This window comes from Neovison vison, chromosome 2, assembly GCF_020171115.1.
Source record: "Neovison vison isolate M4711 chromosome 2, ASM_NN_V1, whole genome shotgun sequence".
Lineage (NCBI taxonomy): Eukaryota > Metazoa > Chordata > Mammalia > Carnivora > Mustelidae > Neogale > Neogale vison.
The window spans coordinates 71266313-71280971 of record NC_058092.1 but is presented as its reverse complement, the minus strand read 5'-3'; the positions used below and the strand labels follow the sequence as shown (position 1 = coordinate 71280971).

The 14659-nt window shown below is 40.4% G+C and overlaps 1 protein-coding gene across 1 annotated transcript in view; it reads right to left on the bottom strand.

Moving 5' to 3' along the window:
- The window catches only part of SAMD13 (sterile alpha motif domain containing 13), a 42380-nt gene extending 32073 nt beyond the window's left edge, over positions 1-10307 (bottom strand). The window contains exons 1-2 of the mRNA XM_044238580.1: positions 10258-10307; positions 5419-5503 (exon numbers count right to left, since the gene is read on the bottom strand). Of these exons, the coding sequence (XP_044094515.1) occupies positions 5419-5503; positions 10258-10267 (95 nt within the window). The 5' untranslated portion in view covers positions 10268-10307. The remainder of the gene's footprint in view (positions 1-5418; positions 5504-10257) is intronic.
- Between the last annotated feature and the right edge of the window lie 4352 nt (positions 10308-14659).

Sequence of the window (14659 nt, the reverse complement as noted above, 5' to 3'; positions counted from 1 at the left end):
CCATGTCTGGAAATAAAATGAAAGCAAAACAAGCCCCAGTTTTGGCAGATCTCAGAAACAGTTGTAAGGGTCTAATCTTGTGCCTTTTGGGATTCTATTATAATCTAACTCTACACTGTCCATTATGTTAACCACTAACCATTTGTGGTTGTAATAATTAACTGGTACTTCTGTTTCTAGTCAAGATGGAGCAAAAAGGCCCAGATTTAGCCTTCTGCCTAAGTAATGAAAAAAGTAGAAGAAAATATATAAAAGAATGACATTCAAGACACTAGACATAGGTAATAGAGGACAGTGATTCCCGAGGGATGGAAAACAAGCAAGGTAAGCTCTATTCACTACTCCCTGAAGAAAGAGTTCACAGAGGAGAGTCCTAAAGACGGAGGAGAAAGTTCTCAGCAGGAAAACTTTGGAGATGCACAGAGGCTTTTTCAAGTACTCAGCAGAGCAATGATTATCACATACATGTGAGGAAACTAACTGAGTCTGGGGAAAGAACCACCCCAAATAATTAAAGAGCACAACCCTCAGGGATCATGCAGGGATGGGAAAAGTGCATGTCTCCATCTACCAGAGAGGAAAACCTCATAATTCATGAGCACTGGCTAGAGTACAAAGATGGGTCTTGCCTCAGTAAGTGGGGAAAAATACCCTTAAACTAAAAGAAGCTGTGGTCCTGCTAACAAAACGTATAAGACATAATAGGATCAAAAATTGTTTGCCAGTAACCTATCTGCACCCAGGACAGAGATTAGGGATATTTATAATTCCTATAAAAACACCCAGCACCCAAAAACATAAAAATTCACAATATCTGACACTCAAATTAAAAGTTATCAGGTATGGAAAGCAGTAGAGAAATATAACCCATTCACTGAGAAATCAGTAACTGAAATGGACTCAGAAATGACAGAATTAGTAGACAGGGACACTGAAACAGTTACAATGACTATACTTCATATGTTCAGAAGCAAGAGGAAAGACTAAAAATGTTAAACAGAGATATCAACATATAAAAATAAGACCCAATTTGAACTTCTAGAGATGAAACCTACATTGTCTGAAATGGAAAACACAGTGAGTGGGATTAACAATAGATTATATATTTCAGAAGGAAAGATTAGAGACCTTGAAGGCAAAACAATAGAAACCATTCGAAACGAAACACAGAGAAAAATGAATGAAAAAAAAAACCTAGGGCATTAGTGAATTGTGGCACTATATCAAGTGATCAAATATACTATAATTGGAATCACCAAAGGAGGAATGAGGGAAAACAAAAAATAATGCCTGGAAAACTTCTAAACTTGATGGAAACAGCCAATAGAGCCAAAAAACAAAACAAAACAAAATTCCAAGCACAAGAAAGATGAAGAAAACTATACCACATCTCATAATCAAATTGCTTTAAAATCAATGATAAAGAAAAACATCTTAAAGGCAGACAAAAAAGAGACATATAGAAAATGAAAGATAGGAAAAAGCCTAATGTTTTCTCTCAGGAAACAAAACTAGTTTGTCTAATCTCACCACTTCTATGCAACTTGTTAGTGGAGATCCTATTCAGTGCAATAAAACTGGAAAAAAAAATAAAATACATTCACATTGGGAAGGAAAACATCAGATTCTCTTTACTTACAAGATATAATTATCTATTTTTTAAAAAGATTTATTTATTTATTTGACAGAGAGAGAATGGGAGAGAGCACAAACAGGGGGATCACCAGAGGAAGAGGAAGAAGTAGGTTCTCCATTGAGCAGGAAGCTTGATGCGGGGCTCGATCCCAGGATCCTCAGATCATGACCAGAGCTGAAGGTAGACGCTTAACCAACTGAGCCACCCAGGTGCCCCCATAATTATCTATGTTAAATATCTAATGGAATCTACCAAAAAATTACTAGACTAATAAATGAGTTTATCAAGATTGTGGAGTATAAGGTCAATATGCAAAAATCAATAGTATTTCTATATATTATCAACAAATAATTGGATATTAAAATTAAGAAGCAATACAATTTATAATAGCATGAAATTATAAAATTATGTAGGGATAGATCTGACAAAAGATGTGCACGACATACAGATGGGAAACTACAAAACATCGCTGAGAGAAATTACATAAGACCTAAGTAAATGGAGAAAAATACTGTGTTAATGGGTTGGAAGACCCAATACTGTTAGATCAATTCTCCCTAAGTCATCTATATAATTCAGTGCAATGCCATCAAAGCACCAGCAGGTGTTTTTGTTTTTTGGTAGAAATTGACAAATTGATTCTAAGAATCATTTGGAAATGCAAAGAACCTAGGAGAGACAAAACAAGTCTGAAAAAGAACAAGGTTAAATAGATAACACTACTTGATTTCAAGATTTGCTATACAGCTATAGTTATCAATTATGTTATATTGGCATAAATATATACAAAGTTATGAATGGGATAAAAATTCCAGAAACAGATCCACACATATATAGCCAATTATTTTTCAACAAAGTTGCAGGAACATTTCAACAAACAGTGCGGGAACAATTGGATATTCATAGACAAAAAACCCTACCACCACCACCACAAACAGAAACTAATTTAATCTTTATCTTATAACATACACAAAAATTTACTCAAAACTCACAGTCCCAAATCTAAGAAAATGTAAGTCTTTGCAACTTTAGGTTAGGCAAATATTCTTAGACATGACACTAAAAGGACTATTCATGGGGCGCCTGGGTGGCTCAGTCAGTTAAGCATGTGACTCGATTTTGGCTCAGGTCATGATCTCAGGGTCATGAGATGAAGCCCCATATTGGGCCGTCATGGGCATGGAGCCTGCTTAAGATTCTCTCTCCCTCTCTCTCTGCCCCTCCCCCTCCCCTGCTCTTGCATATCTGTGCATAGTCTTAAATAAATACATACATAAATAAATCTTTAAAAAAATAAAAAGATAGGGGTATCTGGGTTGCTCCGTTGTTAAGTATCTGCCTTTGGCTCAGGTCATGATCCCAGTGTCCTGGGATTGAGCCCGCATCAGGCTCCCTGCTCAGCAGGAAGCCTGCTTCTTCATCTCTCATTACCGCTGCTTGCATTCCCTCTGTTGATGTCTCTCTCTCTCTGTGTGTGTGTGTGTGTGTGTGTCAAATAAATAAAATCTTTAAAATAAAATAAAATAAAAAGATAAACATTATTTATAAAATAAAAAATTGATAAACTGGAGTTCATTGGAATTAAAAATTCCTACACTTTGAAAGACACCTTAGAGAGAATGAAAAGACAAGTCACATACTACTGGAAAATATTATCAAATCATGTATATAAAGGACTTGTATCCAGAATACACAAAAATTATCTACCAAATAGACATAACTAACTAGCCCAATAAAAAAGATGAGCAAAAGATTTGGACCACATTTTACTTAAGAAAGACGCATGGATGGCAAATAAGCACATGAGATGCTCAACATCTTTAGTCATTAGGGAAATGAAAATGCAAACTATAATATCAAATATGAAAAAGACTGATCATACTGAGTTCATGAGGATATGGAACAAATGGAATTTTTATACAATGCTGGTGGGTATTTAAAATAACCAGTTGAGAAAACAATTTCTAAGTTTCTTAAAAAGTTAAATATATACCTGCCGGATAGCCCAGTCATTCCATTCCTATATATCCAAAAGAAATGAAAGCATATGTCCACACACAGACCTGTACACAGAGTCAAAGCAGCTTTATTTGTAATACCTAAAAAATGGAAACAACCCAAATGTCTATCAGCAAATGGATGGATAAACAGTGAACAAACTGGTGTATATCCATACTGAAACGTTACTTAGTAATAAAAAGTAATGAACTACTGACAGACACTATAACATGGGTGAATCCCAAATTAACTATGCTGGGTAAAAGAAACCACACCCCCACACTCCTCTCAAAAAGGTACATTCTGAATAATACCATTTATATAAAACTCTAGAAAAAGTAAACTAATCTACAGTGACAGATAGTATATCAGTGGTTGCCTGGGGATATGGTGGCAGAGAAGAACAAGAGGGAGAGATTATAAAGGGTTACGAGGAAATTTGGGTGGTTATCTTGATTGCGGTAATGGTTCCACAGGCATATACAAGTATCAAAACTTACATATTTTATATTTTAAATACATGCAGTTTATTACATATCAATAAAGCTGTTAACTTTTAAAATTGCTTAAAAGTTCAATTATCAGTTACATTAGTCACATTGCAAATTTTTAAACAGCCATGTGTGACCAGTGGCTACCATTTTGCACAGTGCAAGTGAAGAACATTTCCATCACTGTTAAAGTACTAGACTTACTGGAGAGCACTGATCTAACTCATAAAGGAAAAAAAAAAGGCACATCTCTTTCATTTCTCCGGTATTTACCAACCCTAAACTTCAAGAATGGGATAAACATGCCAGCATGGCACTGATATATACACTACCCAAGAATCTTTAAAAGCAGATTTTATTAAGTTTATTTTAATGTAACTTTGCTGTGAAGCAAAATATGCCCTCTACACACAATCACGTAGCACACTATTCCTTCATTTAGATATCATAACTTCTATGCATTATTTATTTATTTAGTTTTTTCCAAAGCTCAAGTTGAAGGCAATTTTAAACTAAATGACGTGGAAAAAATGGAACAATAACACTCTCTTGGAACTTACTTTCTCCTGGTAGTCCAAGTGGTTGTAGCTTCAAAATAACATCTAAATAGGGATATACATATTTTTTATATACTCACAGATATCCTACAAGTTACCCTGAAATATGTAGCATGTTTCAGAATATGCTACATAATGCAACTAAATTTTCCTTTCTAAAAGAATCAAGCATATAACTCACCACAAAGTTTCAAATGTGAGAACAGACATGAAAATACACTATGTTATGTACTGAAATGTTTCACATTCAAGGATCAGTTCTTAAAATTAGTAGGACACAGTTGTTCAACTTTGTATTCTAACTAAAGCTTTTTTCTTTCCTTTACTACAGGTCTCAGTTTTGATAGAGGTGATTTTATTTAAAAAGACTCAAATTCTCTATTCTGCCCCCACCCTTGTAGCCAATGGACTTGGAAGGCAGAGTCTGTTTGCTCAGTGTTTTTGTTTCAATACACAGAATGCAGGGCTGAGATCCTCCATGGTCCCTGTTCCAAAGCCTGACACCCTAACCCTTTATGCACAGTTTGATGCCTGAGACATCTCTGTCTTAGAAATGGAATAAAGAAAAAGGCAACTGGGGTTGTGGGGAGAGGGGGAGGGAGTCTGGTGGCCAGTGCAGACCACGCAAAATCACCCCCAAACAGTATATTGTAGTAGATAAGCAAGAAGTATAAAAATAGAAACCAAGTCCCTCTGTTGTTTGCAGAAGCAGAACTCACAAGCCAGTTTCACTTACTTTTTTACACCGACAGAGCCATTTTCCTTGTTTTCCATGTCAACAGATAGCATGGGAAGACTGCAGGGTTCCTTTACTTCAGCAACTAATCAATAAGGGAGAAAAGCTTGTGTTTAATTCTTAGAAAGTGAGAGAAGAATATATATTCTGAATCGGAAACATAGTGGTCCCTTTTACAGCTTCACACCAGTTCACATATGTTTGTTTAAACCACCAGTTCCCTCAGCGATAGGAGAGATGTGATTAAACCTAAAGAACTGGAGGAGACGGATTGGGGTGCTTTCATCTGTACTGGCACTCCCTGCCTTGACAATAAGCATTTACAAATGAAATTGAATCCTCCTTCAAAACAAGTGCTGTGTGAACTGGCACAGCTTTCCCTGGGTGCCAAGCTCTCACTTAAGACATTGCAACTCATAAATGAGTCAAAGTCAAGAAAAACAATCACCCTTTTCCTGCCCCTTCAGACCACGGGCTAGGATTTTTTTTTTCTTTTTTTTTAATTGTATTTTTTTTTGTTTGTTCACTCACAAACCTTCTATTTTTTCATTGCAATGCAAAAGAGCACTTAAAGCTTTTGTCAGCAAGTATTCCCCTACCTCACATATGCTCAACGAAAGCCTCAAAACCTGTCTGTGAGATGGCCACGCTGTGGTAAAGCTGGAAGCTCACAAAAATGTCAGATATCCCTTAGCACAGAAGGTTGGTGCTGGTGTGTATGTGTGTGTGTGTGTGTGTGTGTGTGTAAGAGAGGGGAGGCAGCTCATTAGATTTATGTAAAAATCACCAAAACGTCCAAGGAGATATAGTAGCATCCATCACTTTGTCTTTTTGTTTAGTAGGATGAGGACTGTGAAAAAATAAAAAACCCTCCACAATTAATATGCAATTAGCAAGATGAAAAAGCTATGAACAAAACTGCTTTAAAAAACTAGTTCTGAAACGTGCTTGTTCTACAGCTGAAGCCATAAATTAAATACATTTCCTCTCAAATTACTTTATACTTCGGCACTCCTTCTCTAGGGATTACTCTGACATGACAAGTGCATCATTTAGTATATTCACAAGATTTTATCACTGTTCGAGAAGTAGATGATTAACAAATAATACTGTTAAGTGTGGGATAATCTTCACTTCTGATACACACACATACACACACACACGTGCACACACACACACACACACAAACTTCCAGTTGCTAAACCACTTAGATCATTCATAGAGAAATCCAACATTTAATATACATATAGATATTAACATACATTCACACACCGTTACAGAGTAGACAGAAGATAGTGCTGCTGCTCCATGCCAAAAGAATGATTTCACTTCAGTTGGAAACTGTTACACATTCACCATTTTCTAAGCATCTCAGAAAAAAACAAAACAAAACAAAACACTAACAATGATACTCTGTAACACCATACTACATTGTCTTATTATTATTATTATTTTCTTTTTGTGGAAGAGTAAAAAGAAAACCTACCTAGAAGCAACTAAAACATGTCATTTTTTATAGGCTTATCAAGAGCAGCCAAAGAAACCCCAATGTTTTCTTTCACAAAGTAGGCTGGCAAAGGAATTCAATAAGGAGGTACAATTTGACACAGTGAAATAAAACCAGGCTGGCTCTCAGCCAACATGACGTTAGGAATCACACACAAGCTGCACCAACTGCCTTCTGGTTCATGGCTGACTTTTTAAAGCTACAGTGTGCCTGTTCACTTTTGCTAACTACCTTCAGCACAATTAGTGGAAGTGAATGAATAAGGAGTCCAAGAACTGCAGAACTCTCCCTGCACCTGTCTTGTAAAGAAAAACCTGCAGTATCGATAGCCTGTTATTTACTCTCTCCCCCAACCCCCTTCATGGTTGCTGCATGACAGATCCTTGCTGTTGTTCTGAGCAGGAATGTCATGTTTTGAAAACTATTTTTCTCCCCCATGGGAGAAAAAAAACAAGAGAAAATAAGAGAAAGAACCTAGCACTACTGGCTATAATCAGTAAATAATCAGGAGCTACAGACCTGTGTTACACTTTCTTCCTAACAGAGACTCATGGACAAAGTTCTCAGGGCTGGCTTTTAAGCAATCTCTTTAAGAATAAGGAAAGCACTGCCCAGCAGAAAATCCTTTTCTTCATTATGCAGGAAGTAACATATTTCAGAGGATGCAAAGTGGATGACCAGATCTTTTGAGAACACCTACACTCTTTTATTTTGGCATTCAACCCACCATATGAAGTCAGCCAAAATGAAAAATGAAACAAATCTCATTCTACAAAAACAATTAGTTCTGGGAGGTTTAATCTTAACTGTTTATTCCAGTTGCATACAAAGCGTAATTCAACAAATCTAACTAACACTATCCATGAGCACCAGGTCCTATATTAGTTACATATGAAAAAGAAGATACTATGTCAACCTCCAAATTCATAGTATCTCCACCCATTCAGGAAATGGGAAGGTGGCATAGGGAGACTAGGCATGATCTTTTAATTTACCCTGGCCAATCTCACAGTTCCCTTGCTTGGCTGGAAACCATGGCTGAATGAAAACATTCCCATTCCACAAATATGCCATAGATACACAGGAAGCATGCATAGCTTTCATCAAAAGAAACAACAATCAATATTTGGACACTTTTAAGTCAAGATGTCAACTAAACTACTTAAGATAGGGCAGAAAGAATACAGGTTCCCAAGAGGGATTCTAGAAAAAAAAAAAAAATCATCTGTTGCTATATGACTGCATAGAATTCAGGAAGAACTGAGGAGAAAGTAACAGGTCTCCCTTTTCTTTAATAATTTTTTAAGGGCCCTAGAAGAAGATTAGAAATTATAATCTAAATTTGCAACCTGAATTTCAAAGTCAAATTTCTTTTCCCCTCATTTATTCCAAGAAGGATATTAGAAATGTTCAACTTCATGAAAGATCATCACTGAGAAAGATTTCAAATGCTCTCTCTGCCCATCTTCACCATTCCTTCTCTGAAAAAGCAAATGATAATTTAGGGACAAATTCTAAAAACAACAATAATAATAACAATAATAATTTAGGGACAAATCCTACGTGTTCATTTATTTTTGAGGACCATTTTTTTGAGTCTGGTCAAACGGGAGTCTTATCACCACTGATCAAAATGATGAACTCTTCTGGAGATAGAGAGCCCTTTCATCAACAGATTTCATAATGCTTTGGGAGTTGATCTGAAATTCCTGAAATGTGCTCCAACTAAATTCAGATGGGCTGGGGTGGGAGGGGGTAAGGATGGATGGGAAACGTGTCTCAACAGCACTATCACGCCAATAGCTCAGAACAAAATCAGGTCAGCTCTGAATCTTGAAAGGAAAGGCAAAGAAAATCTAGTTACATGTAACTTTTCCTTAAACACCCCTACAGGAGGAAGATTTCTGTGAAGTTTCTCTAAGATTTTCTTCCTACACACACAGGACATCTCCTCCTCTCTCCCCTGCTGTGATCAAGTTTGCCTGTTAGATAAGGGTAAAGGTTTCAGAAGGTGATGTAGGAAATCAATCCCATTTTATGGGGAAAAAAAGAGCCAAGAAAGCATTCTAAATTCTAACAAGGGCAGATTTCCCTCATCAGCTAGTTTCTAACTTTGGAATAAATCGACATTTGTGGGTAGAAGTATATATACTGGTACTCACCCACTTCCTCCTTACTCTCTTCAACAAACTGATTTAACTCTCTTCTCCACTAATAAAAATGATGCGTATGTATATTGTATATATGTATACAGCCTGTAGGATAAACGAAGTGTGTGTATGTATGTATGTGTATGCCGTGTGTAATACGTATGGTATGTGTTTGTGGTGTGCGTAGTGTGTAGAGTGCACGGTGCGTTTTTATGGGCGCGGGTGTGTAGTGTGTTAAGTGTAGGGTGAGAGAGACAAACAAGATCGTCTGATCCATTATTCTGATATTACGGGATGCGCTAGATTAACTTGGGAGATCCTCGTGTTGGGATTCTGAAGCAGAACTTTCGGTCACAGTTGAGAATGGGCTGAGGAGGGGAGATGAGTCAGCAAGGGCGGGAAGCTGGTGCCTCTGATAGAGCTTCTTTTATTGTTCAGGACTCACTCCCCCCCATCCCAGCCCCCACCCCGGGAACCGGCGGGGTCCCAAAGGACCCACTCGCCCTGCCTCCCGTCAGGGAACCGGCCCGCAGGAGTGTCCAGCCCACATCGCAGAGTGCAGACCTGGGTCCACGTGGCTGCCGAAGAAACCTCGAGAAGTCGCCGGAGGGCAGGGCCGTGCTCACCGCGTCCCTAAGGGCGTCTCAGGGGAGAGGGAGGAGCGGCCTGGAGAGCGAGCGGTGGGGCAAGACTGAAGGCAGGAGAGGGGACGCCTGGAAGCCTCTTGGAGGAGCGGCGCCGTCCGATAGACAAACGACTCGCTGGTGGCACCGGCGACAAGAGGGGAAAGTTTCTAAGACTTTCAAGAAGAAACCGTTCGTCTTTTGAGTTTGGGGGCTCCCCGGGGAGCCCGAGTGTGGAAAGGGAGTGTGGGGGTGTGGCGCTCGCTGGGCGCCCAGCCGCGCCGTGCCACCACCCAGTCCCATCCTGCGAGCTCGGCCCCGCAGCCCCGGCGAGCCGCAGCTCTCGGCGGAGCCCGGCACGCTTCTGCCCCCAGTTCGACTCCAGGGTGACACATTCCACGCTCGTGGGTGCAACAAGCTGCGGGAGCACCGGACACACGGCAGTGACGAGGGAGGGCAGGGTGGTTTTTATTGTGGTTTTCTTCGTTTCCTTTAATCCTGGAGAGGGTAGAGAGTGGCCGCGTTCCCAGTGCCCTCGCAGCACGAGCGTATCACTTACCTCCCCGCATGGCCGGCGCCGGGAGGCTTTCCCCCGCGCAGAGCTCGGCGGCCGCCACGCGCCCAACCCGGGTGCAGCCGGCCGGGCGCGCGCGCGGCACGCCGGGACTTGTAGTCCTCCGCCGGCGGGCGGGGCGGGGGTCCGAGGGCTGGGGCCACCAGGAAGCGGAGAGGTCGGGAAGGGAGGGCGCAGGGCGGGGGCCGTTTGAAAGTCGGGGACGACCTTTGCAACAGCTTAAAACCTCCAGGGAGCTAGGGGAAAGGAACATTCCTAGAGAGAGTTTTAAATTGGGGGTGTTCAGGCCAATACCATTATTGCCCGGTCTTACTGGCTCACGACCTGTTGAACTTCTTAAGCTGGGTTTGGGCTGTAATGACAAGTAGACATTTCCCGAGCCAAATTCATATTATTTGGGGACTTACTCTTCCTTCACTCCGAGCACAAACGTGGCGTGCTCTACGTTTGTGGAACGGAACACCTTTGCTTCCGTTCACAGAGTAACTTAGCTGAACCCCCGGGGCATGCGAAGGTAGGGTGAATATATCGCACTTTACGTTTGCAGAGCACTCCACAGTTCACAGAGCACCTTTCATTTGGTTCCTTTTGTTGAAACGATAGAACAACACTGAGTTTGGCAGAGAAAAACTTAAGATGCAGGAAGTTTTTTGTATCCGCTTTATTCATTTCCTTTTCTAACCCTGCTTTCAGCAGCTGGGAGAGAAGGAGGGCTTTGGGCAGATGTGGTGGGCACAGTAAAAGAAGAGCCTGCCCTGAAGGACTCTCTTGAAATAGCTGGTGGGAAGAATGGACCGGGAAGCATATAGACAGAATGGAAGATTGTGATCAGGCTAGAGTCAATATGGAAAAGTGGTAGATGGATAATGGAGGGAGGAAGAGGAAAGAAATGGCGTGGGAAGGGGGTGGATGGGGGTGGATGGGGGTGGATGGGGGCGGGGTGTAAAGACTGACTAGAAGGTTGTGATGAGACTAGAGGCAATATGAAAATATTCTATCAGGAAAACAAACAAACAAAAAAAAAGGGCAAAAAACAACGGGGATTTTAAAAGCCAGACAGAGCTGGGATCCTGGTGTCACTTTGGAGCTAGCTTTATGAACTTAGGTAAATTATTTGACTTTCCCATACCTCTTTTCCTCATCTCTAAAATTTCAATAATAACTCCTACTTTATTATGTGGTCATACAGATTAAAAGAGATGGGAAGCATTTAGTATAGTGGCTGGCATATAATGAGCACTGGATCGCCACTATACTAAATATAAATAACGTGTTATTTATAAATACTAATAAATACTATCATTATTTCCTTTTGTGGAAATATCAAAAGATAAATGGGAGTCGAAGTTCCAGTTGAGAGGCTGTGACAATATTCTAAGTCACAGGTAATACGAGCTTAAACTACAGTAATAGAAAGGGAGCAGATATGAGACACTTCCAAGGCAAAAGGAACAGGGAGCAGGGCAATCAACTGAATGTGGGCTTGAGGACTAGGGTCCAAAGATAAGTGTCACTTCTAGATTGACTAAGTGGATGATAGGTACAATGGATGGAATAACAGGTTTTAGAGGAAGACGACTAGTTTAATTTTGGACATGTATAATTGAGGCTTTCTGTGTATGAATGACAGAATGTCAGTTGGAAGTGTGGACTTGGGTATTCTGTGTAGAAACGAGACTTTGAGAATTAATTCCTTAGGAGAGTGAGTTGAAGACCTCGTGGAGTGGGAAAAGGAAGGGCAGGGGCATCTGGGTGACTCAGTTGTTTAGGCATCCTGCTTTTGATTTCTGCTCAAGTCATGTGAGATGAGCCCTGCTTGGGACTACGCTCAGCGGGGAGTCTGCTTGAGAGTCTCTCTCCTTTTCTCTCTGTCCCTCCCCCTACTCTCTCTCTCTTTCTCTCAAATAAATAAGGAAGGGCATTGGAGATGGGTAAGGGGAGGAGAAGAGTCCATGACACCTGGCAGGAACTGCGGAAGTGAAATTGGGAAAGCTGCAGGAGTGCCATGACTTGGAAGCCAAGGAAGGAAGGAGAAGTGGAGTTTATTAACAGGTCAAATGCTATAGAGAGGTAGCCAATGACAATAGAAAAGCAGGCTACTGGATTTACAGAACCAGTCTGCTGGGATGGATCTACCTCCGGGAGTTGTTTTGGAAATTTACCAGAGTGATTTTGCTTGTCCCAGGGACTGGGGAGGGAGGACTACTGGAATGTAGTTGGTGGAGCCAAAGATGCCAGGTATCTTACAGTGCCCAGGCTAGTACTGCACAGCAAAGAATTTCCTGCATTTGGTGTGACTTGATTATTCTACTGTCCATTCATGTAGATGAAAAAACTATTTACATTTACTGGAGTCTAGAGTCTTTTTTATATATAAACATAAAGTGTTTTTCACATAGTTATAAGATGTATTGACTTTTCCTGGAATGTAGTACGTTGAATGGCAATACAGTGTTTGGAATTTGAATCACCAATACAGTTCATTTAATGGCTGTCCATTTCACAGGGATTCCACAGATGAATGCAGGCATTTGATTGCTTCATTGCGTCTTTTAGTTTAGGAATGCCTGAGCAGTTCCATAATGAATCACACGTTTACTTTTTCCTTTATATTACAGTTAAGGCATCACTTTGAATTTTTTAAAAAATTATATGTGTAGGTAGTTTATGACTTTTCTTTCACAGTGTTAAGGAGCAGATTGCCCTGTATTTATTATGAAAAGAGGCATACGTTTGACAAGGCTGAGAATTGGTCAGTCGACAAATATCTTTTGAGTGATCTTTTGAGTACCTTATGTACTAGGCACCTTTCTAGATACTTGAGCTACATAAATAAATGAATCAGAAGTTTACTGCTCTTATGGAGCTTATACTCTAATGTGAGTGTGGGAAGAGGCAGACAATAAATAATAAACATAAATTAAGTAAGTAAATTCAATGGTATATTAGAAAGTGTTTTGAAAAAATAAAGGGGGATAAAGGAGATTGGGAAGACAGGAGAGTGTTGGTTGAAAGGTTAAATATAATTATCAGGATAAATTTTATTGAGCAGATGACATTCAAGAAACAATTTGGAGTTGGTAAGGGAATGACTATGTGGACTTCTGAGAAAAGAACATTCCAGGGAGAGAGAACAGTTAGGCATAGGCCACAAGGCGAGCGTGGGGCTGGAGTTTTCAAGAAACAGCCAGGATGTCAGTGTGGCTGGACTGGAGAAAGCCGGGGTGAGAAACAGGAGGACTGAGGGTGACCACTGGGTTGGGACGGGTGATATAAGGCTTGGAGAGTAAAACAAGGACTTGGGCTTACACACTGAATGAAATGGGCAGCTACCAGAGAGTTTAGAGCAGATGAGTGTCGTGGTCAGGCATATTTTGGAAGGATTATCCTGGCTGCTGTATGTAGAAGGGATCATAGAGAGCAATGGAGAAAGCTGAATGGGCAAGGAGCGATTGCGGTAACCCAGGCAAGCAATAATAGTGGCTTGAACCAGACTGATAGCAATGAAAACTGATGTGGGAGAGGAATCACAAATTCCAGAGGACTCAGTGGAAGAGTTTCAGGGGTTGGGGAAGCCTGGAACATGGAGACAGATGAGGGGACATTTGGAGCCTTGTGGGAAGGACACTTTTGGAAAAGTCTCCTAACATTTCTTTTACTTATTTTTTTATTTCTTGAAGTTTTCCTTTGTGTATTTTATATTATTTGATATATGAAGATTCATACTAGCAATACTAACTTCATTGCTTATGAAGCAGTTGTATATTCTTTGCTGTCATAAAGTGTCTCTGTCTCAATCATTTTTTTTTAAAAAGGGCTTATTCTATCCTACTTGAAATTATTTTAATGAGATATGTTTAACTTTATCTGTTGTGTCTGTATACATTTGGAATGCTTGTTCCTTTGTTTTCTCTTTTGCTTTAAGATCTGTTTTCTTCATTCTCGTTTTGCTTTTTGTTTTTATCTTCCTCTTTGTAGCAGTTATCTTTTGCAGTGGAACAAACTACCCCCAACCCTAGCAGCTTAAAACAGCACACACGTTAACCCTGTACGTTCTGTGGGTCAGGAATCCTGGCACGGCTCAGCTGAGTCCTCCGCTTCAGGTGTTGTGCTGGGCACCGTACCCAGCTGAAGGCTCCCGTTGGGGAGGATCTGCTTTCAAGCTTTCCCACATGGTTGTTGACAGGATTTAGTTCCTCTTGGGCAGCTAGAGAGCCTCCGTTTCCTGTCACGTGGACCTCAGCTTAGGGCCACTCACAACATGGAGGCTGGCTTAATCAAAACAAGTGTGAGAGAAGAAGCAGAGAAAGGGTGTCAGCAAGATGGAACTCACAGTCTTTAAAAGCGCAACTTCGGAACTGAAATCCATCACTTTGCCACATTCTCT